At 42.3% G+C, this 20,144-nt stretch overlaps 4 protein-coding genes and 1 pseudogene across 4 annotated transcripts; 2 read left to right on the forward strand and 3 right to left on the reverse strand.

Annotated features, from left to right (window-relative positions):
• Positions 1–486: 486 nt before the first annotated feature.
• LOC137825073 (uncharacterized) lies at positions 487–1,035 on the reverse strand. Its single transcript, XM_068630748.1, has one exon. The coding sequence runs from the start codon at positions 1,033–1,035 to the stop codon at positions 487–489; it is 549 nt and encodes a 182-aa protein (XP_068486849.1).
• A 2,013-nt stretch (positions 1,036–3,048) lies between these two features.
• LOC137825074 (uncharacterized) lies at positions 3,049–4,416 on the reverse strand. Its single transcript, XM_068630750.1, has one exon. The coding sequence runs from the start codon at positions 4,414–4,416 to the stop codon at positions 3,049–3,051; it is 1,368 nt and encodes a 455-aa protein (XP_068486851.1).
• Positions 4,417–10,010: 5,594 nt separating this feature from the next.
• Positions 10,011–16,264, forward strand: LOC137825075 (uncharacterized). Its single transcript, XM_068630751.1, has 5 exons — positions 10,011–10,550; positions 10,831–11,409; positions 11,830–12,661; positions 15,671–15,839; positions 15,913–16,264. Exons 1-5 carry the CDS (start codon positions 10,011–10,013, stop codon positions 16,262–16,264), a joined length of 2,472 nt encoding a protein of 823 aa, XP_068486852.1.
• Positions 16,265–18,402: 2,138 nt separating this feature from the next.
• LOC137827363 (small nucleolar RNA R71) lies at positions 18,403–18,508 on the reverse strand (annotated as a pseudogene).
• A 256-nt stretch (positions 18,509–18,764) lies between these two features.
• On the forward strand, positions 18,765–19,831 carry LOC137825076 (uncharacterized). Its single transcript, XM_068630752.1, has 2 exons — positions 18,765–18,924; positions 19,311–19,831. The coding sequence occupies exons 1-2, from the start codon at positions 18,765–18,767 to the stop codon at positions 19,829–19,831; spliced, it is 681 nt and encodes a 226-aa protein (XP_068486853.1).
• Positions 19,832–20,144: the final 313 nt, after the last annotated feature.

Consider the following 20,144-nt stretch of genomic DNA (forward strand, 5'->3'; position numbering starts at 1 on the left):
GGTGGGCTCGACCACTTCGACCGGGATCATGGCCTCAGTCCCGTATGTCAGGCTGTAGGATGTCTCTTGTGTGGTAGTTTGGGGGGTGCACCTGTATGCCAAAAGTACCTCGATCAGCTCCTCGGTCTATCGGCCCTTTGCTTTGCCCAGCCGCTTCTTCAGTTTGTTGAGTATGACCTTGTTGGCGGCCTCGGCCTGCCCATTGGTTTGCCGGTGTTCCACCGAGGTCGTGATGGACTTGATGCCCAGGTCGTCATAGAAGGACTGTAGGCCTCGATCAATGAACTGTCGGCCATTGTTAGTTATTATCGTGTGCGGGACGCCGAATCGGCAGACAATGCTCCTCCATACAAAGTTTTGCACATTCTTTGCCGAGATGGAGGCGAGTGGTTCGACCTCGATCCATTTCGTGAAGTAGTCGACTCCCACCAGAAGGAACTTGGTTTGTCCTTTCCCTGGGGAAAATGGACCAATAATGTCCAACTCCTATATGGCGAACGGCCATGGGGAGATGATGCTGTGCAGTTCTTCCGGCCTGGTGTGGTGGAGGGGGCCGAACTCTTGGCACTTGGCGCATTTCTTCACGTATTCGGCACAGTCGCCCTGTATGGTCGGCCAGTAGTAGCCGGCTCTCAAGACCTTGGCGGCCATCGTCCTCGCCCCGACGTGATTTCCGCAGATTCCCTCATGGATCTCGGCCAGAATGTACTCGGCCCGTTTGTTGGTGATGCATTTTAGCAGTGGGGTCGAGTAACCTCTCCGGTACAAATCTTCATTGATCATGGTGTATCGGGCGCATTGTTGCTTCATCGCCTTCTCTTGGTCGGCCTTGCATGTGCCGTCCGTTAGGTATTGGATGATGGGTGTCATCCAGTTGTCGGCCTCGGCCTCTTCCTCTTTTATAGCCAGACACTCGGCCTCGGCCTCCGTCACAGTAGGGTGTCTCAGCCATATTTGTATGACTGACCTCTGATGGCTCTTCTTCTTGGTGACCGATAGCTTGAACAGGATGTCGGCCCTTTTGTTGTCCTCCATCGGTATGTGTTCCAAGGGTGCTTTGCTGAAGCGGGCGATGCTGTTTTTGGCCGCGTGGTAGTATCGCTGCAGTAGAGGCTCTTCTTCTTGGTGACCGATAGCTTGGACAGGATGTCGGCCCTTTTGTTGTCCTCCATCGGTATGTGTTCCAAGGGTGCTTTGCTGAAGCGGGCGATGCTGTTTTTGGCCGCGTGGTAGTATCGCTGCAGTAGAGGTTCTTTAACTTCGAACTCCCCATTGACTTGGCCGACCATCACCCGAGAGTCGCTTTTGCATGTCACTTCGCGTGCTCCCATGTTGTAGGCTAGGTTCAGCCCAGCGAGCAAGGCCTCGTACTCGGCCTGGTTATTGGTCGCCTGGAATCCAAATTGGAGGGCTTGTTCCAGGAAGAGGTCGCCCGGCCCCTCCAGGACGACTCCCGCAACACAGGCTGTTTTGTTTGAGGAGTCGTTCACATAGAGCGTCCACCCACCCGAGAGGGTGGGTAGTGGTGTCAGCTCGGCCGAGAAGTCGACCAGGCATTGAGACTTGATGGCGCCCCTCGGCTCGTAGCGTATGTCGAATTTGGAGAGTTCGACTGACCATCCTATCATCCTCCCTGCAAGGTTCGGTTTAGACAAAATTTTAAAAATAGGGTAGTCGGTTCTTACAGTTATGGAGTGATTTTGGAAGTAGGGGCGCATCCTTCTTGCTGTGAGGACTAGGGCGAGGGCCACCTTCTCTATCATCTGGTACCTGGTTTCGGCCGAGTGGAGGGTTCAGTTGACAAAGTACACCGGTCGTTCCTCGCCCTCGGTCTCTTGTACCAGGGCAGCGCTGACTGCTTCCTCCGAGACCGCTAGATATACAAGGATCGGGTGGTCGGGTCTCGGCTTCTGGATGACGGCCGGAGATGTGAGGAACTCTTTGAACTGTTTGAAGATTTTCTCGCATTGGTCGTCCCAGACGAATTTTTTGCCCTTTCGGAGCACTTGGACCATCGGCCTCGTCCTCTCGGCCAAACGGGGGACGAACCGAGAGAGGGCGGTCAGCCGCCCTAGGAGCTGTTGTACCTCCTTCCCACTTTTCGGACTTCTCATGTTGAGTATGGCCTGACATTTGTCGGGGTTGGCCTCTATCCCCCGGTGGGTGAGCATGAAGCCTAGGAACTTCCCTCCCTCAACCCCGAAGGTACATTTTTCGGGGTTGAGCTTCATGTTGACTCCCCTTAAGGCCTTGAAGACCTCGTCCAGATCCTTCAGATGTTGATCAAACGAGTCGGACTTCACAACTATGTCGTCCACGTACACTTCTACCGCCCGGCCGATTAGGCCTTTGAAGATTTTGTCCATGAGGCGCTGGTAGGTCACCGCTGCGTTCTTGCGGCCGAATGGCATGACCTCGTAATAGTAATTGGCGTCGGCCGTCATGAAGGCGTTTTCTCCTTGTCCCTCAGGTGCATGCTTATTTGGTTATAGCCAGAGTAAGCGTCCAAGAAGCTCATAATTTTGTGGCTGGACGCCCCGTCCACCAGTCGGTCAATGTTCGGGAGGGGGTAGGTATCCTTCGGACATGCGCTGTTGATGTTTTTGTAGTCGACGCACATCCTCCAGTTACCGTTCGGTTTGGTGACCATGACGACGTTGGCCAGCCATGTCGTGTATCGGGCCTTCGTTATGAACCCGGCCGACAGGAGCTTGTCGGCCTCCTCCTTAGCCGCGAGTCGCTTTTCGTCGCCCAAGTCTCTTTTCTTTTGGGAGATCGGACGGGCCTCTTTGAAAATTGACAGTCGGTGGGTAATGACATCCGGGCTCAACCCCGGCATGTCGGTCGGCGTCCACGCGAACATGTCGATATTCTTTTTTAGTGCGGCGTGCATGATCTCGGCCTCGACCGCTGCCAAGGCTGTTCCTACAACCGTGCTGTGTTCTTTGTCAATGAGGGGGACTCTCCTCAACTCTTCTCTTGCCTCCAGCCTATCCTCGGTCGCCCGGGGATCGAGGTCCACCAACGCCACGGTTGGCTCGATCTTCCTCAGTCGGTCCTTCCTGGGGAGCAGTCCTTGCGGGAGGATTTTCTCGCCTTGAGAGGAGAGATGTCGGCCCTTAAAGGCTCCACCCGGAGGATTTCGGCGTAGCATTCTCGTGCTTCTTTCTGGTCTACATGGACTGTGAGAATGTCCCCTGATCTTGAAGGGAATTTCATTGCGAGGTGAGGGGTTGATACTATGGCCATCAGCCGGTTGATGGAGGGTCGGCTGAAGAGGATGTTGTAGGAGGTGTTGGCGTCGATGACCAGGTATCGGATTTTGATGGTCCTGGTGCTCTTCCCCTCTCCGAAGGTGGTGTACAAGTCGATATACCCCTTGGTACCCACCCTCTCGCCCGAGAATCCTACCACGTGGTCGTCGTATGGCATCATCTCTGCCTCGGCCATCCTCATAGCCTTGAAAGTTTTCCTGTAGAGGATATCTACCGAACTTCCTTGGTCCACGAGGGTCTTCCGTATGGTGAATCGGTCTATGTCGACCGCTATCACCATCGGGTCGTCTTGCTGGCAGTAGTCTACGCCCTTGAAGTCCTCGTCCGTGAAAGTGATGGGTGGCATCCTCGGCCAGAATGCCACCGCGTTCACCTGATGTACCGCCCGGAGGTGTTTCTTCCGAGCGTTGTTCATGCTTCCTCCTCCGGCGAAGCCGCCGGCTATAGTGTTGATAACCTCTCGGTTACCTCTCCTATCGGCCTCCCTGGGGGGGTCGTCCCTTCGACGGGGGGAGGGGGGGTCGTCCCTTGCAGGTTGCCGGTCGCCCCTGTTATCTTGGTCATTTCGGCCACGTTGGGGTGACCTCGTCCGCCTGGGTGGATCCGCCCGGCGGGGTGGGTCTCGGCCATTCCTGACGAAACGGCGAAGGTGCCCAGCTTGGATAAGTTCCTCGATCTTATCCTTTAGGGCTTGACACTCCTCGGTCGAGTGTCCGACGTTTTGGTGGTACCGACACTGTTTCCTCCGGTCGGCATTACTTGGGCTGGCCACCTTCCTTGGAGGAGGGATCAACTCTGCGTTGAGGGCCTCGTCCAGAAATATCCCCCTCTCGGTCGTCAGGGATGTGTACCTTGAGAACCGGATTGGCCGGTCTCGGTTGTCCCGGCGTCGGTCATTTCTTTGATTCGGTCGCGCCTGGCAGTCCTTTTCTTCCTTGCTTCTCTCCCCACCAGCCTCGACACGGGCCTGATTGCGGAATTCTCTTAGCTCTTCCAGCTGCATGTGCTTAGCAGCTCTCTTTCTCAGCTCTTCCAGGCTGTCGGCCGGCTGCATGCACAGGTTGTCGGCAAAGGGCCCCGGACGCAGGGCCGTCAGCATGTGGTGCATGGCAACGTCCGGGCTCAGATTCCGGATGCTCATTGCTACTTTACTGAACCTATCCACAAAGGTTCTCAGCGACTCTCCCTTCTCCTAGCGGATGCCTACCAGAGCGATGGAGGTCAGATGGTGCGGCCGGCTGGTCGCAAACTGGGTTTCAAACATTGCTACGAGTGTGGCAAAGCTATCGATGGAGTTGGGTGAGAGCTTGGTGAACCAACTAAGGGCTACTCCCTTCAAGGATGTGGGGAACACCTGATGGAAGAGGGCCAAGCACAACCTCACAAGAAAGACAAGAGCCAAGACATAAGCATCCAAAGCCAAACCAAGAGCGTCTAGGCCAATGGAGGAAGCGTCTAGGCCATGGGAGGAGCGTCTAAGCCAATAGAGGAAGCGTCTAGGCCAATGGAGGAAGCGTCTAGACCAATGTGAATCCAAGAAAGATTTGTGTAAGATACATGGACGGCCCATTAAGGGTAGCATGGTATTAATTGTGGTGTAAATAGCACACATGGTTTCATAAGGACTTAACCTAGATTTGTTAAGATTTGGTGCGTTTTCTAGAAGGAATCTTTAGGCTAGAGCCTGCCATGTGCCTTTAGTCTTTGGATGTAATTTGCATTTCATTTTGGTAGCATTAGGGTTGCATTATGGTCCTCCTTAGCCTATAAAAGGAGAAAAGCATTGTTGTTTGATGAGGGCGATTGGGTTTGGCTTCACTTGAGGAAGGATCGTTTTCCTACTCAAAGGAAGTCCAAACTAATGCCTCGAAGGGATGGACCTTTCCAAGTCCTCAAGAGGATTAATGACAATGCTTATGAGTTAGATATGCCTGATACATTCTTAGGTAGTCATACTTTTAATGTCAGCGATCTAACTCCCTTTTCTGTAGGTCTCCAAAATTCGTGGTCGAATTCTCTCCAACTCGGGGAGTATGATGGAGATCAAGCTCAAGAGGACAAGATCAAGAAGATCAAGAAGAGGTGGAGGCACAAATGGAGGACGCCCATGGAGGTCAAAGTCCACCTCAAAGGATTACAAGAAGCATGTTCAAAGCTTTGGGAGCTAGAGGACATTTATTTTCTCTTTTTGTAATTTCTTTAGTTGAAGGTGCTTAGAGGGAAACATTAGAAACCTCTTTTGTTTTAGCATCTTTTAGGCTTTAGTTAGGAGCTTTAGGAGGGGGGTGTATTAGTAGATAGGTGTGGGTGTAGTTTTTGGGAGGTGTCATAGTAGAAAAAGGTCACACCTCCCATGTGACTTGTTTTTTGTGGGAATTTCAAATGAGTTTATTTGAAATTTCCCACCTATTTTTTCAGCACCTTAGGCTATAAATAGAGGTGCTTCCTTTGTAAAATTCAGATTGGAATTAATCTAAGAAAACTCTACTCAAATTTTGAGTGAACTTTGGAGAGCTTTGAGCCTTCTTCTCTAGTCTTATCTTGATGGATCAATGGAGTCCTCAAGTGGCGGCATCACTCTCATCTAGGAGCATTCCACACTTCTAGTGGCGAGATCATCCATCCTCCTTCCATCTTCATGAGCATTTCTTCTCTCCTTCCTTTCTCCTCTTTCTATTGTTTGTGTTAGCTTGTGTTCTTGAGTTTTGGTTAGATGTTCTTGCTGTTTTTATGAGTTTTTGGTTCAGCAGTTTTATAATTCTGTCCATTCATCTTGTTCCTTTGCTTTTCTTGTTCATTTTTTCGGTTCAATTTGACTATAATTGGTTCATCCAAATGAGTTTCGGATTTGGTACAAGTTTTTGTTGAGTTCTTGTCTTAGAACAATGATCCAACTCTAAGAAAAGTGCCTCTATAATGTCCAACTCAAGGTGATTCCTAAGAAGGTCAAGAACCTTTCTCTATATGGCTAGTGGAATCACATCACACATTTCATATTAGAGCTTCCTAGGACAACAAAAGGTCTTGATTCTTTCTTCATGGATGTGGATAAACTCTTCCTAAGAAACGTGACAAGCCTCCATGATTTATTTTCAAAAATAATGGATAGAGCTCCAAAATTTGAAAACATAGCTCTTCCTTCTATGCTTCACGAAATCATGAGGGACATTCACAATTCTTGGGATAAGAATCCTTTTCCTTATAATCATGCATACAATGGAGTAGTCTACAAGATTAGTCATATTTCTCCATTTAAAGTTGTATGTGCACATTGTCCTCTTACCTTTTTAAAGTTGCTACCATTTCTTAAAGGGATTATGCCTAAGGGAAAAGTAACTACTTTTGGAAATTTTCGAAAACATAAGAGGATTAGAGGGCACCTACAACCATCAAAAGGGAGGTATTGTGAGAAGTTGGCCAAAACAAGAGAAAAACAAAAATGGCAACTTCACACAATTAAAATTTCTCCAAATGTTCACACTAACTCCTTTGCTTTGTTTAAAGATTCCCATTGATTGATATTTGATCCGGGAGGACACACCTTGATGAAGCAAGAGGCTGCTATCCGAGATCAAGTCTGCAAATCTGAGGATAGATCTTCTCAAGAAGGAGGAGATGATGGACACCATCCAGCCACAACCATTTCCCTAAGCAACAAAAGCATTGGATTTGAGGACAAATCCTTTTCAAGAGGGAGGGGATGATGGAAGAGGGCCAAGCACAACCTCACAAGAAAGACAAGAGCCAAGACATAAGCATCCAAAGCCAAACCAAGAGCGTCTAGGCCAATGGAGGAAGCGTCTAGGCCATGGGAGGAGCGTCTAAGCCAATAGAGGAAGCGTCTAGGCCAATGGAGGAAGCGTCTAGACCAATGTGAATCCAAGAAAGATTTGTGTAAGATACATGGACAGCCCATTAAGGGTAGCATGGTATTAATTGTGGTGTAAATAGCACACATGGTTTCATAAGGACTTAACCTAGATTTGTTAAGATTTGGTGCGTTTTCTAGAAGGAATCTTTAGGCTAGAGCCTGCCATGTGCCTTTAGTCTTTGGATGTAATTTGCATTTCATTTTGGTAGCATTAGGGTTGCATTATGGTCCTCCTTAGCCTATAAAAGGAGGAGCCTACACCTTGTATTTTCAAGTTTATTGTGAGTAAAGTTATGCTGCCCATTTGTGCTCAACTTTGCTTCTCCCTAGAATCCTAGGCTCTAAACTTCAATTCCTTCATCTTTTCCCTTGGGCTGGCCGAACCACCCAATAACCACACATAGCATGCACCTACAAGATCAACACCACTCCTAGGAGGATCTTGCTCACCTTCATTCATTGCTTCCGCTCCATTACTCTACATTGATTCAAGAAGAACTTCATGAAATGTCATCAACACCCGGCATAACACGGCGTCGTCTGAGGTGTAGAGACTCATATGGGTGGTGTAGGCGTCCATATGCTCGTCCGGGTCGGTCGACCCGTCGTATCGGTCTCGGTTGAAACCCTTCCACTTCTCAGGCAGTGGGACTTCGATGATGGTGTTGGTAAAGGGGTGTCGGCGGTTCGGGTCGGCCGTCAAGGTCGTCCGGGTGGACCTCATCAGGCACGACTCGTCGCCCATCTCGGTTTCCCGGGGAGGGGGTCGACCTTTCGTCCCCTCGGCCACATCTGGGTCGGGGGGAGAGGTGTATGACCTGCCGACAACATTTGTCGGTATGACGGAGGGTCCTCCCTCCTCCAGCTTCTTTTTCATGTCTTCGTTCTCCCTACGGAGAACTTGCAGCTCTTGCTCGTTTTTCTGAGCCGCCTCCTCGGTCTTCCTTCTCATCTCGGCCATCTCTCTCTAGAGAGATAGCAGCAACATCATCTGATCAGCTTCGGTCATTCTCTCCATGCTTCTGGTTGAGACCATCTACTTTTTTCCTTCAGCTAGTTTCTCTCGGCCCCACGGTGGGCGCCAATTGTTCCTACTAGGGAGATGGGACCTAGAGAACTATTGAAGTCTTCTTCTCCTTCCCTCGGTCGGTCGGTCAGGTGACTGGGTGATGAGCTGGGATTCTTCTCGTCCTCCTCCTTCTCCTTCGGCACTCGGTCTCGGCCAACACCGGATGGTGGGGGTACCTGCGAAGGCACTCCGACGCTCAAGTCAGTAAAGCGGGTGGTCAGCTCTCAGGTAGGTGAATAGTAATAAATGGCATACCTTGCTCCTTGGAATACGTGCTATTTATATTATTCTAGTGGGCCTACCTTGTTGGGCCCGTTTATCGAGGTGGATACCGCTTAAGGTTATATTACCTAATTCTTGATGATGGGTTAACTTCACTGATCTTGGTTTGAGCGTTAACTGTAGTCGGGGTCGGGCGTCGGCCAAGTTTTCATGGTATGGGTCGGCCAGGTCTTCTAAGGTCTCGGTGAAGTCTTTTAAGGTCTCGGCCAAGTCTTTTAAGGTCTCGGCCAAGTGGGTTCGGCCTCGGTCAGCCAGGTGGACCTCGGCCTCGCCCAAGCCAGTACACATATCATGTGGTATCATGAGTCTTAGGTTTGTTCTTGTTTGTGTGTAAGTTGTTTTGGCACTTTTAATTCAAGAACTTTACATTCTTGTTGTTACCTTTCTGTTTTAGGTTTATTTTGGGTATTTCTTGCTGTTTTCTTGTTTTTATAACATTGTGTTTGTGTCCTTTTGATTTTTGAATCCTTATAAGTTTTGTCCAAGTCATGTTTCTCCAAAAAAATGTTATCAATTCTTTGTGGTCCTTTTGTTGTAATTTTTGTTTCTTGATTTGGTGTTAAGTACAATTTTATATGATTGTTTCTTGATCCTTTGGTGTCTTTTCTTTTTAGTATTGAGTTCATACTTGTGTAATAGACCTATACAAGTTCTTAAACATCATTTCTATTATGTCTTTGCTAGTTCTTCATTTTGTTTTTCATTCCTGTTAGGTTTCCTCTGTTTTCTTGAAAACGTGCTGACTGTTTCGATTTATTGCAATTAATTTGCTTACTGGAAATTTCTGAAATTCTGGATTTGAGTTCTTCAAAGTGTTATTAAAAAGTAGAAAAAAGAAGTACATCAAAATTCCAAGTACAAAAAAAAAGATAAATGAAATACGTTCAGTGTGTAATTCTGCCGAAAAAATACGGTAATCTGGCAGTGATTTTGCAAAATTTATCGCAATTATTTGGCTTACTGTTTTTGTGTAATTCCAGTGCCCTTGTTGAGATAAGATCTTGAACTTTCTGTGGTTACAATTTCATAATCCAGTTCGCTTTATATAATTCCAGATAAATTTGTGAAGTCACACACAGTTTGCACAAAAATATTTTTTCAGTAGTTCTGTTTTTTTTTTCTTCATCTATTCTAGTGCCTTTCTCTAGGTTTCTTTTGTGTACCTTCCTTTTCATTGAGTACCTTATTTTTTTTGCTTGTCTTTTCTTTACTATTGTTTGTGTTTGTCATAACTCTTGTACTCCTTTTGTGCAGCCTTTCTTGTTTACACCTTTTCTTGTTTGTCTTTGTTTGTTCTTTGGTTTTGTGGTGCTTAGCTTTGAAATTGAGTGCTTTTGCTTTGACATCTTTCATTTGAGGTTACTAAGGCCTTAAGAGCAGATTGGTTAAGGGAAGTATTCTTTCTTAGAGTGATTTGAGTGCCTTTTACCTTTCGGCACTTTGTTATATTTGTTTTTGCTAACATTGTTTTCTTAACATTGGTTGCTCTTGTGTTTGCTGTTTTCCTTTTCTAATGGATACATATTCATGTGCTGAATCTTCAAAACCACGTTCAACTCATAAGGCTTATATTCTTAATGAGTTAAAAGAAGCAAAGAAGGCTCTTGCTAAAAAAGATGAGGCATTGCAAAGATTGGAAGAACGAATGGCAAAGGTTGAATTGAAGCAAGAAAGAGTTTCCCATTCTTTTCATGGTAGACAAACTTCTCCTAGGCATTCTTCCAAGGATTCTTCAACTGCTCACGGCCATGAAGAGGATACTAGAAGAAGGAGGCATCGTCATCATTCCAATGGGGGAAGCCACCACCGTGAACAAAGACATCACCAAGAGACCAAGCCTCAAGTTCCTTTTGTAAAAGTCCCTAGTTTTAGTGGTGATAGTGATCCTAATTTGTATTTAGAATGGGAGGCTAAATGTGAACAAATTTTTAACACCTATGAGGTTGAGGAGGACCAAAAGGTGAAGATAGCCACCCTAGAATTTGTAGATTATGCCATGAAATGGTGGCATAGCCTTGTAACGGACGTTTGCTATAACAAGAGACCTCCCGTGGTCTCTTGGAACGATTTGATAGAGTGTATGCGTTTTAGATTTGTGCCACCACACTTTAGGAAAGACCTCATGTTGAAGCTCCAACGGTTTCAACAAGGCTTGCTAAGTGTGGATGCCTATTTTAAAGAGTTACAAAACCCTTTTACTTCAAGTTAATTTGAAAGAGAGTGAGGAAGCTATGATAGCTAGGTTTGTAAGTGGCCTAAGAAGGGATATTCAAGATGTTGTTGAACTTCAATAGTATTCATCTTTGGGATCTTTGGTTCATCTTGCAATGAAGGTGGAAGCCCAAATTGCTAAAAGAAATGCTTTTAAAAACTCTCCCAATGATGGTTACTACAACAACTCTTGGAAAAATAAAAAGTCTTTTTCAAAACTTCCTTCTAAGGATTCTTCTTTCAGACCTAAGGAGTCTAGGCCTTCCACTTCTACTCCTAAATCTCCAATCAAATCGTCTAGAAAGAAATGCTTTAAATATTTGGGTTATGGTCACATTGCTTCTAAATGTCCTTCTAAAAGGAATATGTTTGTGCATAATGGCATTGTAGTTAGTGAGCATGATTCCGATTCATCTAGGCATTCTTCTCATTCTAGGGCATCAAGTGAGCATGAAAGCGAAAGTCCCCTTGAAGGAGATTTGTTGGTTGTGAGACGACTTCTTGGTCAAGTTTTACAACCCTTTGATGAAAGTCAAAGGGAAAATATTTTTCATACAAGATGTCTCATTGACAACAACATTTGTTCTTTAATTGTGGATGGAGGTAGTTGTGCCAATGTAGCTAGTACAAGAGTAGTAGAGAAGCTTGGTTTGCCTACTATCTCTCATACAAAGCCTTACAAGTTACAATGGCTAAGTGAGGTGGGCATAATCATAGTTAACAAACAAGTCCTCATAAATTTCTCTATAGGAAAATACAAAGATGAGGTCTTGTGTGATGTTGTGCCCATGGAAGCTACACATGTTCTTTTGGGAAGGTCATGGCAATTTGATAGAAAAGTTTTTCATGATGGCTTTACCAATAAAATTTCTTTTGATTTCCATGGTCACAAGGTCATATTAAAATCTCTCTCTCCATGGGAAGTCCATGAGGACCAAATTCTTATGAAAAAAAAGAGGGAGAGTGAAACCAAAAAGAGTTCTAAGAAAACTCTTCTTATTTCTAGACATGAGGTCCAAAAGGAAATAGTTTCTCACACTCCTATTTTTTTAGCTCTTCCTAGACCTCTTATGTTAGAAAGACTTGAGGATAGTCCCCATTGTTTGGATAATTTGGTAAAGGAATTTCATGATGTGTTTCAAGATCCTCCTAAGGGACTTCCACCTTTAAGAGGGATTGAGCACCAAATTGATTTAATTCCGGGATCTTCTTTACCAAATCGTCCCGCCTATAGGACCAACCCAATTGAAACTGAAATTCGCCAACAAGTAGAAGAGTTGATTGCTAAAGGGTGGGTTCAAGATAGTATGAGCCCTTGTGCCATGCCTATTATACTTGTCCGTAAAAAAGATGGGACATGGAGGATGTGTTCCGATTGTAGGGCTATAAACAATATTACAATTAAGTATAGGCATCCCATCCCTAGGCTTGATAATTTGTTGGATGAATTGCATGGTTCCCAAATTTTTACCAAAATTGATCTCAAAAGTGGGTATAATCAAATCCGTATAAAACCGGGTGATGAATGGAAGACCGCTTTTAAGACCAACTTTGGCTTATATGAGTGGTTAGTTATGCCATTTGGTTTAACTAATGCACTAAGTACATTCATGCGCCTCATGCATCATGTTTTAAGACCATTCATTGGCAAGTTTGTTGTTGTTTATTTTGATGATATCCTCATTTATAGCTTGTCTTTGTTTGACCATAAGATGCATGTTAGACAAGTTTTAGAAACCCTTAGGAAAGAACATTTGTATGCTAACCTTGCTAAATGTATGTTTGCACTTGATCATATAGAATTCCTAGGGTTTATTGTTAGTATTAGAGGGGTGCATGTAGGTCAATCTAAGGTGGTAGCCATTCAAAATTGGCCAATACCTACCAATGTGAATGATGTCCGAAGTTTTCTTGGCCTTGCTTCTTTTTATAGAAGATTTATGCCTAACTTTGGTACAATAGCCGCACCTCTCAATGATATAGTGAAAAAGGATGTGGTTTTTAAATGGGGAGAAGCACAACAACACGCTTTTGATGTTTTAAAAGAAAAATTGACTAATGCTCCCATTTTAGCTCTTCCTAATTTTGCTAAAACATTTGAGATAGAATGTGATGCTTCAAGTATAGGCATTGGGGCTGTTCTCCTTCAAGAGGGCCACCCCATAGCTTATTTTAGTGAGAAATTGAAAGGTAGTCATCTCAACTATTCCACTTATGATAAAGAATTATATGCACTTGTTCGAGCTTTGTTTACTTGGCAACATTACCTTTTTCCTAAAGAATTTGTGATTCATAGTGATCATGAATCTCTTAAATATTTTAAAAAGCCAAAACAAGCTCAATAAGAGGCATGCTAAGTGGGTGGAATTCCTTGAGCAATTTCCTTATATGATCAAACCTAAGCAAGGCAAAATTAATGTTGTGGTTGATGCTCTTTCTAGACGCTATGCCTTGCTTAATCTTTTAGGTTCCTAATTTCTTGGGTTTGATCATATTAAGGATCTTTATAATAATGACCTTGATTTTTCTCTTATCTATCAAGAGTGTGCTAAGGGTGGACACAAAGATTTTTTTATACAAGATGGCTTTCTTTTCAAAGGAAAACGCCTTTGTGTGCCCCAAAGCTCTATTAGACTATCTATTGTTAGAGAAGCACACGAGGGAGGATTAATGGGACATTTTGGGGTTGCAAAAACTTTGGATGTATTACACGAGCATTTCTTTTGGCCTCATGTGCAAAAATATGTTCATAGTTTGTGTGATAAATGTATAGCTTGCCGTAAGGCAAAATCTAGGGTGCAACCCCATGGATTATATGCCCCTCTTCCTATCCCTTCAATGCCTTGGGTTGATATATCTATGGATTTCATCTTAGGATTACCCAAGACATCAAAGGGTAAGGATTCCATCTTTGTGGTAGTGGATCGTTTTTCCAAAATGGCACACTTTATTCCTTGCCACAAAGTGGATGATGCATGTCACATTGCAAATCTCTTCTTCAAGGAAGTGGTTCGTTTACATGGACTTCCTAGAAGTATAGTATCCGATAGAGATTACAAGTTCTTGAGTCAATTTTGGAAGACCTTGTGGGGGAAACTTGGTACTAAACTTTTATTTTCTACTACTTGTCACCCCCAAACTGTTGGTCAAACCGAAGTTGATGGACGAGGGCCAAGCACACCTCACCATGGAGGCCAAGACCCAAGACTAGAACGTGATGAGCGTCTAGACTCAAGGAGAGAGCGTCTAGGACGTGATGAGGGAAGGCTACACATGGAGCGTCTAGGAGGAGGCCTAGACCGTCTAGGCCCTATTACAAGGTCAATGGCTAAGCATATTCACGCCCACATGGACCTAGCCACGGATGGAAGAGAGAAGACCTTGTATATGTTACATGGAAGCCCATTAGGGGTGGCTTAGTAATTAGGGTAGTGTTAGAAAGCACAAGTTTGTCTTATATGTGATTTACCCTAGATTTGTGCACTTTCTAGAACCTTAGCACACATGACCGGCCATGTGCCATGTGCCCTGTGCCTTGTCATTTGCATTTCATTTTACTCCAATTTCATGTGTAATTAGCTTAGCTTTCACGGCCCATTAGCCTATAAAAGGGAAGGCCATCTCTTGTATTTTTCAAGATTATTGTGAGTAAAGTTATGCTGCCAACATTGTGCCAAGCTTTGCTTCTACCTAGTTTCTAGGCTCTAATCTTCATCTTCCTTCACTTACCATAGGGCTGGCCGAACCTCCCTAATCCCATACATATCATGCACCTTCAAGATCACCATAGCTCCTAGGAGGATCTTGCACATACACATCCATGGCTTCCGCACCATCTTTCACATGATTCTAAGAAGAGCTTCATGAATTTGCCATCAGAAGTGGTCAATCGAACCTTGGGACAAATGTTGATATGATTCCACTAGCAAAGTAGAGATGATTCTTTAACATTTTATGGAATCAACTTGAGTTGGAGAAAGAATAGGCACTTTTAATAGAATTGGATCAATGTTCTATGTTTCAAGAACTCACCAAAACTTGCACCAAACACCAAACTCATATGGAAGATCCATCTATTGCCAATTGAACCGATTAAAAAGTGTATAAAAACAAATGAACCGAATACAAAGCTTCAAATACAGAATTGAACCGAACAAATCAAGCTAGAACAGAAATGAACCGAACGTAAAGAGAAAAGGAAACAAAGCACCGAATAGAAAGAAGCCAAAACATGTTTAATGATTCGTAAAGCATGGAAAATGAAATGGAAGATGAAGAAGAGAAGAACTTATGAAGATGAAGAGCTTGGTTTGGTGGTCACGCCACTTGGATTGTGAAGGCTCCAAGATAAGTGAGCAAATGCCGCCACTTGAGAGAACCAAGGCACTCAAGATAAGACAAGGTGTAGGAGAAGACAAAGTTCTCACAATTCTCTCTCAATTTGAGTAGAGTTTCTCTATAGCCAAATTCCAATCTGCATTGTCAAGGACCTAAGCCCTCCTTTTATAGGAGCAAGGGCCGGTCATTACACTTATTCTAGAAGCTGCCTACTTCTACAAACACGCCCCCTACTAAGCTCACTCCTCAAGCTCACGCTCCTACTAAGCTCACACCCCCCAAGCTTCTATATTTTCCTAAACTAAGGCCTAGAGAAGCTTTTACAAAAGAGGTGTCTAATGTTTCCCTCTAAGCACCTTTTATTACACAAGAAAATATAAAAAGAGAAAACAACCTCCCACTATTTCCTAATGCTTTGAACTTGCTCCTTGTAAGCCTATGAGGTGGGCTAATGACTCCTTGAGCGTCTAACACTTGAGCCTCTACCTCTTCTTATCCTTGATTATTGGCCTCCATTTTGTCTTGAGCTTGATCTCCATCAAATGTTAAGATGCTTTATTTCCGGGAATCCAAGGGTTTGGGAGGATCTACTACCACATGTTGAATCTGCTTATAATCGTGTAGTAAATTCTCCTTTTGAGGTTGTTTATGGGTTTAATCCCGTAACACCTCTTGATCTTCTTCCTATTCCAATACTTGATGATGTATTATGCAAAGATGGGGATGAAAAGGCTTCTTTTATAAAAGAATTGCATAATGACATCAAGTTACAAATTGAGAATAAGGTTGGCAAGTATGTTGAACTTGCCAACAAAAGGAGGAAAACATTATTGTTTGATGTGGGTCATTGGGTTTGGCTTCACTAGGAAAGATTGTTTTCCTACTCAAAGGAAGTCCAAACTTATGCCTCGTGGAGATGGACCTTTTCAAGTCCTAAAGAGGATTAATATTAATGCTTATGAGTTAGATATGCCTGATACATTCCTTGGGAGTCATACATTTAATATCAGTGATCTAACTCATTTTTCTGTAGGTCTCCAGAATTCGTGGTCGAATTCTCTCCAACTCGGGGAGTATGATGGAGATCAAGCTCAAGAAGAAGAAGCCGAAGATGAAGATGCTCAAAAGGATATTCGCTCATCATCCTTTTCACCTCAAAGGATCACTAGGAGCAAATTGAAAGAATTAGGAAGTAGTGCATGTTTTCTCTTTTTGTAGTGTCTTTTGTATAAACTTTAAAATGCTTAAATATAGTCTTTAGGAAAGGTGCTAAGAGGGAAACCTAAAGATACCTCTTATATAAAGCATCTTTAGATATTAGTTTTAGAACATTCTAGTAGTTGACCCTTCGTCACTCACTTTAGGCGCTAGAAAGTGGGAGATTTGCAAGGGACCTTTTGGATAGCTCCTTGTGTAAGCTTCTTGTACTTCATGACCGGTCCTCTTCCTATATAAGGTAGGCTTGAGTCCTTCTAAATACAGAATTAATATTTTGAGTACCGAAATTCTCCCAAATTGGTGAGTGCTTGAGAGACTTGTGTCTTCTCTTACCTAGTCTTATCTTGAGAGCAATCTTGGAGCCTCAAGTGGTGGCATCTACACTCATCTTGGAGCTTTGCATCCTTCAAGTGGCGTGTTCCTCTCCAAGGACTCCAACCACATAAGTTCTCTTGTTCCTTCCATCCTATTCATCCATTTCCATGTTCACTTAAACTCTAGAAACATGTCTTAAGCTTTTCTTGCACTTTTGTTCGGTTCATTTGTTTTATTTTTTGTTTTGTTCGGTTCATTTCATTTGTTAGCCAATTTAATCGGTTCATTAGCTTTCTTTCTTGCTTGTGTTCGGTTCTTTTAATTCTTAGGTAGTTTTAATCGGTGCTTTTACATTCTTGTTCATTTCAATCGGTTCATTTGACAAGAAATGGATTTATACATGAGTTTTGGTTTGGTGGCTTAAGTTTTGGTGAGTTCTTGAATGAAAGAACATTGATCCAATTCTAGAAAAGTGCCTATTCATATTCCAACTCAAGTTGACTCCATAAAATGTTCATATCATATCTCCATCATGTTATTGGAATCATATCACTTAGTGTGCAAGATTGAGAGGAAAACACCATTGAGTGAATTGTAACCAAATTGGGAGAATGGAAGGTGCTAGAAGTATGCGTTGCTAATCAAAATACTTGATAGTGAGAGAGATGAAACCTAATCCTTATTTTTCCAACTTGAAGCAATTAATTCTTTGTTTGTTTTCTTATTAATCATTGTCAACACAATCACTTTAACATTCTTTTTAATTGTTTTGTTTCATATTTAGCAATTATTGTACTTGATAATTCATTGTTCCTTGCGGGATCGATATCCCTCCTTAGAGATAATTATTACTTCTGACAAACGCGGTGCACTTGCCGTAGAAAGTCATAAAGTTTTTAGCACCGTTGCTTGGGAACAACTTGATTGTTGAATATAGTTTCCTTTCCTAAATATTGTGAATATTTTTATTGTTTTGATTTGTTTTTATTATGTTTATATTTATTATTGTTTTTATTTTGTTTTATTTACAATTTTTTTTTTGTTTATTTTATTTTACTTTAGATTTTATTTGATTTTAATTTGTAGATTTGTTGTTTTAAAAAGAAATTTTTTGTTTTTTTGTTACGGTATTTATTTTATTTTGTTTTTGTTTTTATTTTTAATTTATTTTGATTTTGAATTCTTTTTTTATGTTTTTATTTTATTTTAGTTTTTTTGTTTTTAGGTTTAGTTTACGTAGTTTTTTTAGAGTTTACATAGTTTTATTTATTTCTTTTAATTATTATTTTTTACCATTACTAGTTTATGTTTTATTTTTGTGTTAGTTTTCTTAGTACTTTTTATCTTAAGCAAGTATTTTTTACTGTATTTTTTATTTTTTTTGAATATTTTTTTATTTTGTCTTCAAATTATTTTGAATTTATTTTATTTAAAAAAAATATAAATTAGCACCACTCTTAGGAGGACACTTGGAGATTATGTCATGTACGAAGGGCCAAAGCATTTTTCTAGTATTGCAATACCTGCTACCGCCAAGGCCTTGGAAATAGATCCTGATTTTCTCATTCTTATCAATGCCCATCAATTCACAGCAATAGAACATGAGGATCCATATTCAAATTTGGATACATTTTATGAATTGGTGGGAGTAATGAGCTTTAAATCAGAAGATGTTGATAATGTTTGTATGCGCTTGTTTCCTTTTTCATTGGCAGGTAAAGGTAAAGAGTGGCTCAAATCACTTCCAAATCAGAGTCTCAATAGCTGGAAAGGGGTAGAGGGAAAATTTCTGCAAAGATTTTTTCCAATCTCTCGCTACATCAAAGCAAGGTCTGAAATATCTATGTTCATACAAGGGGCAGATGAAGTCTTTTGTGAGACATGGGAAAGACTTAAGATGATATTGAGAAAATGCCCAAATCATGGGTTTCAGGATATTGCTCAACTGAGCATATTTTTCAGTTGTCTCAGATTTGACACAAAGATGCTCTTAGATGCTGCAGCTGGCAGCACAATGATGGCTCTTGATGTAGAACAAGCGACAAGGATTACTGATGCATTGGCATCAAATGATTATCAAGCCCAACATGATGGACAAGGTCTTCAGAATAAAGGGTTGTTAGAAGATGCACTCTTAGCTAAAATTAAAATTTTGACACAATAGATTGAGAAACTAACCGCACAAATGGCTAAATTACCCCAACAATTATATGTTGTTCATTCATCTCAAAGCCAGAGTCAACCAATTAGGTGTGATTTTTGTGGAGGTGATCATCCTAATGGTCATTATTTTTATCAGAACAATTCACCTGAAGCTGAGGATCCATTTCTTCTTGAGAGAATAAGTAAAGCTGAAGACGCCCTAGCAAATATTGTGATCGAGTAGGAAAAGAGCATGCCCACGATTCAGAATCTAGAGATCCATACGGGACTAATGGCCAAACAAATTGCAAAGACACTAAGTGAAAATTTCTCAGCCAACACCATCACCAACCCAAAAGAGCATTGCATTAATGTAGTGATTGAAAAAGAAGAAAAACATGAGACGGAGGGGGAGAAAGATGAGAAAGAAAGAGAAAAGAAAATAAATTAGGAGGAAAAAAAAAGAAAAAAAGTGAAAATAAGGAGAGAGGTGTTCTTGAAAAAGATTTATCATATCCTCATGCTACTTCAAAAAAATAGAAGAACAATTTTTTTTTTTTGACAATTTGCTCCCTAAATTTTTTTGTAGGAAATTTGAAGCAAGATTCAACACTTAAGAGATTTCAAAAGAACGAAAGCTATATTGAAGAGAGAAATATAGAGCTGGAGGATAGATACAATGCCATTATGCAAAACGGCTTGCCTAAAAAATCCAAGGACCTAGGGAGTTTTAACCTTCCCATGTCTATAGGTACTTTATTTGTGGACAATGCTTTATTGAATTTAGGGGCAAGCGTAAATATAATTCCTTTGGCAATGCTAAAGAAAATAAGTAATTTGGAGATTAAAACTACCAAGATGACTTTAATGTTAGTTGATCGAGTAACCAAGTATCCAAATGGTGTGGTTGAAGATGTTCTCATCAAGGTGGATAAATTCACATTCCATGTGGATTTTTTTGTAATGGACATGAAAGAAGATGAGGAGGTTCCCTTGATACTTGGAAGACCTTTCATGAAGACTGTTAGAATCATAGTTGATGTTGACAAAGGAGAATTTCAAGTTATAACTCAAAATGAGGAGGTCACTTTAAATCTTTTTTATGGCTAAAAAATTTTAATGCAGGGAAAGAATGTGTATAGAAGGATGGATCAAAGAGAGATTTCCACCTTGAAATAAACAGGCGTCTAGCTAGATGACGTTAAACGAGCGCTTACTAGGAGGCAACCTAGTGCACATTTTAGTTTTATGTTGTTTTGTTATTTTTGTTTTGATTTTACCTTTTAAAAATCATGTTTTCTTGTAGGGATTTTCGCCCAGGCGAGTCAACTCTTTAGGGTTTAGGCAAGTTTCACATCGAAAAATAGAGTCTTCGTGTAGGGAATCTCACTCAAGTGAGATAAATGGCGCTTAAGCAAGTTCT

The sequence above is a fragment of the Phaseolus vulgaris genome, chromosome 8 (assembly GCF_000499845.2).
Source record: "Phaseolus vulgaris cultivar G19833 chromosome 8, P. vulgaris v2.0, whole genome shotgun sequence".
In the NCBI taxonomy this organism is placed as follows: domain Eukaryota; kingdom Viridiplantae; phylum Streptophyta; class Magnoliopsida; order Fabales; family Fabaceae; genus Phaseolus; species Phaseolus vulgaris.

What these genes read in the sequence shown, in the direction of transcription:
- LOC137825073 (XM_068630748.1), bottom strand. Translation starts at nt 1,035, where the DNA reads ATGGAGGACAACAAAAGGGCCGACATCCTGTTCAAGCTATCGGTCACC.
- LOC137825076 (XM_068630752.1), top strand. Translation starts at nt 18,765, where the DNA reads ATGGCTAAATTACCCCAACAATTATATGTTGTTCATTCATCTCAAAGC. An exon ending in ATTTCTTCTTGAGAGAATAA is followed by an intron (nt 18,925 to 19,310) that starts GTAAAGCTGAAG and finishes ATTTTTTTGTAG; the next exon opens with GAAATTTGAAGCAAGATTCA.
- LOC137825075 (XM_068630751.1), top strand. Translation starts at nt 10,011, where the DNA reads ATGGATACATATTCATGTGCTGAATCTTCAAAACCACGTTCAACTCAT. An exon ending in ATAACAAGAGACCTCCCGTG is followed by an intron (nt 10,551 to 10,830) that starts GTCTCTTGGAAC and finishes CTTGCAATGAAG; the next exon opens with GTGGAAGCCCAAATTGCTAA. An exon ending in AAGATTTATGCCTAACTTTG is followed by an intron (nt 12,662 to 15,670) that starts GTACAATAGCCG and finishes ATAATCGTGTAG; the next exon opens with TAAATTCTCCTTTTGAGGTT.
- LOC137825074 (XM_068630750.1), bottom strand. Translation starts at nt 4,416, where the DNA reads ATGAGCATCCGGAATCTGAGCCCGGACGTTGCCATGCACCACATGCTG.